Source organism: Parasteatoda tepidariorum, chromosome 6 (genome assembly GCF_043381705.1).
Source record: "Parasteatoda tepidariorum isolate YZ-2023 chromosome 6, CAS_Ptep_4.0, whole genome shotgun sequence".
Lineage (NCBI taxonomy): Eukaryota > Metazoa > Arthropoda > Arachnida > Araneae > Theridiidae > Parasteatoda > Parasteatoda tepidariorum.
The window spans coordinates 3,750,463-3,752,793 of record NC_092209.1 but is presented as its reverse complement, the minus strand read 5'-3'; the positions used below and the strand labels follow the sequence as shown (position 1 = coordinate 3,752,793).

Sequence of the window (2,331 nt, the reverse complement as noted above, 5' to 3'; positions counted from 1 at the left end):
AAATAAACTGAGAAGAAAATCTAACTAAAAAAAAAAAAAAAATAAAAAAAAAAAAATTAGCCAAACATATGCCAAACATGCTCTAAATATTTCTTAATTTTTTTAATAGCATTTAACTCAACAATTTAATTTTCTAAAACTTTTCTCAATGATAATATTTATTATGATTAAAAATATATATGCAGTCAGACCTCGATATAAGGTCATCCGCATATAAGGTCACCCCGCATATAAGGTGACTTTTCCAAAGTCCCGGCTCACTGAATAGGAATTCTCTGTTACTGATTATCGGATATATGGTCAAGTTTTTAAAATCGTTATCGCTTATAAGGTCATTTTTGTCTGAGGCGAGGGAAGCTCTTTTCTAACAAAAGCCTTTTTAACTTCCTTACAAGGCAATTACCCCTCTCGAGTTCTAGGAAAATGTTGCAGCCAACGAACAAGCTACAATTTCTGAAATTGTTTAACAAGTTGCGGATAGTGAGGACAAGACAGTGATCCTGAGCCTGTAGCTGTACCCCAAGTGGAAGCTTTAAGTGCAATAAATATCATACGAAATTTTTTTACAAACCATGAGGGAGCTGAGGAACGTTTTAAGAAGTTACGAAATCTAGAAAACGTTGTTGGAAAAATGAAACCAAAAACGAGACAGATCTGCATAAATCATTATTTTAAATAAGGTAAGATGTAATGTATGTATGTACACATTGAGGAAATTTGCAAACAGCTTTATTTTAAATTAAAATTTTAAAAAAAATCTAACTTTCTTTAATTCTTTACTAATTTTGTTAAAATTTATTGACTTGAGTATATAATTTAAGGCTGATCGTTTTCGTTTGTATTACCATTTTTAAAAAGTCATAATGTGTGCTATTTACGTGCTTAGTTACGAACTACTATTGAATCGGTTAAAAGGTCAACCCGCTTATAGGGTCACTTTTGCAACATCCCTTAGGGTGACCTTATATCGAGGTCTGACTGTATATATATAATGCGTTAATTTATAAAACAGGTCTGTGGTTATGGTTATCAAAATACGAAACATGTCTGTAATAATTGCTTTTTTTTCAGATAATAAAATTTTCCGTTATTCTCACTACTTTTTAGAAGTTGTAATATATATGCTTACTCGTGAATACGCCGGTGGTAAACGCAACATGAATTTCATATAGCATTTAATAGGTAGTGATAGTCGTATATTATTTGCTGCTTACGAAAAGTTGATAAAAATTAAATATTAATTTCACCAACTTCACATTTTTCCTGAAAGTTAACAGCCCTGTCACGGGAATCTACAATTAAACTGATCTACAGCCAAAACGCTGTATGTTAATATAATTACATGCCTGCTAACTGTCAGGTTCACAGAAGTTTAATTTTATCACAGTGCAAAAAAAAGTAACATTTATATAAAAAAAGGTGTAACAGATCAGAAAGAGAAATGAAACACTTCGATTTAAAATATTTTTCATTAAAATATCTTATCGCTTCTTATTTATATTTCATTTAAACCAAATTCCTCGTCTTTCAACATTACCTTACATAACTACTACTCATTAAATATTTTATTGAGTGATAGATCAAAGTTGTCAGAATATTTGGTAATTTTTTTTAACATAGTTAAAGTTTCACGACGAGGTATCGCATATAGTGGCGTTTTATATCAACTTTTAAATTATTTATACTTAGTGATGAGAAAAATAAGTTTAAATGAATAAATAATACATTACAATATAAACTTAGGTACCACTAGAGAAAATTTTACAAAAAGCATCGAAAGTTGGCAGCCCTGTATTTACTCCTGTGTAAATGAACCTCCTCCCAGGCTCGATGCAAGGATAATTAATTAGATCATACAATTTTTAAATATTTTTATTTCAAATCAGATATATTTCTGTATATTTTGAAAAAGTTGTAAGAGTTATTTAAGTGTGATTTCATTTTGTGTTTAGAAATCAACGACACTTTGGAAAAATATCTTCACATCTCTGCCAATGTGGGCCCTAATTTTGGGTCACTGTGGACACAACTTTGGATTTATGATTCTTCTAATAGAAATGCCTACATTCCTTAGTACTGCTCTACACTATGATATGAAAACGGTAACTACGTACACTATAATTATTTTGACGTATATATAAATTTCTATACATTAATGTAACTTCTGAAATTTATATGATTAACTTTAGTTGTTTTTTATACATCTATATTTTTAATAAAGATTATTTATATATATATATTGGTATTCTGCCAAAATAGATCTCTTCACATTTTTAAACTTACTGGCATTACATTTTCGAAAAAACAAAAAGGAATTACCTGGACGTAAAA

The 2,331-nt window shown here is 29.3% G+C and overlaps 1 protein-coding gene across 1 annotated transcript in view; it reads left to right on the top strand.

The window, feature by feature from the left end:
• Positions 1 to 2,331, top strand: part of LOC122271692 (putative inorganic phosphate cotransporter) — a 17,406-nt gene that overhangs the window by 14,125 nt on the left and 950 nt on the right. The window contains exon 5 of the mRNA XM_043053823.2: positions 1,953 to 2,102. Coding sequence (XP_042909757.2) covers positions 1,953 to 2,074 — 122 coding nt within the window. The 3' untranslated portion in view covers positions 2,075 to 2,102. The remainder of the gene's footprint in view (positions 1 to 1,952; positions 2,103 to 2,331) is intronic.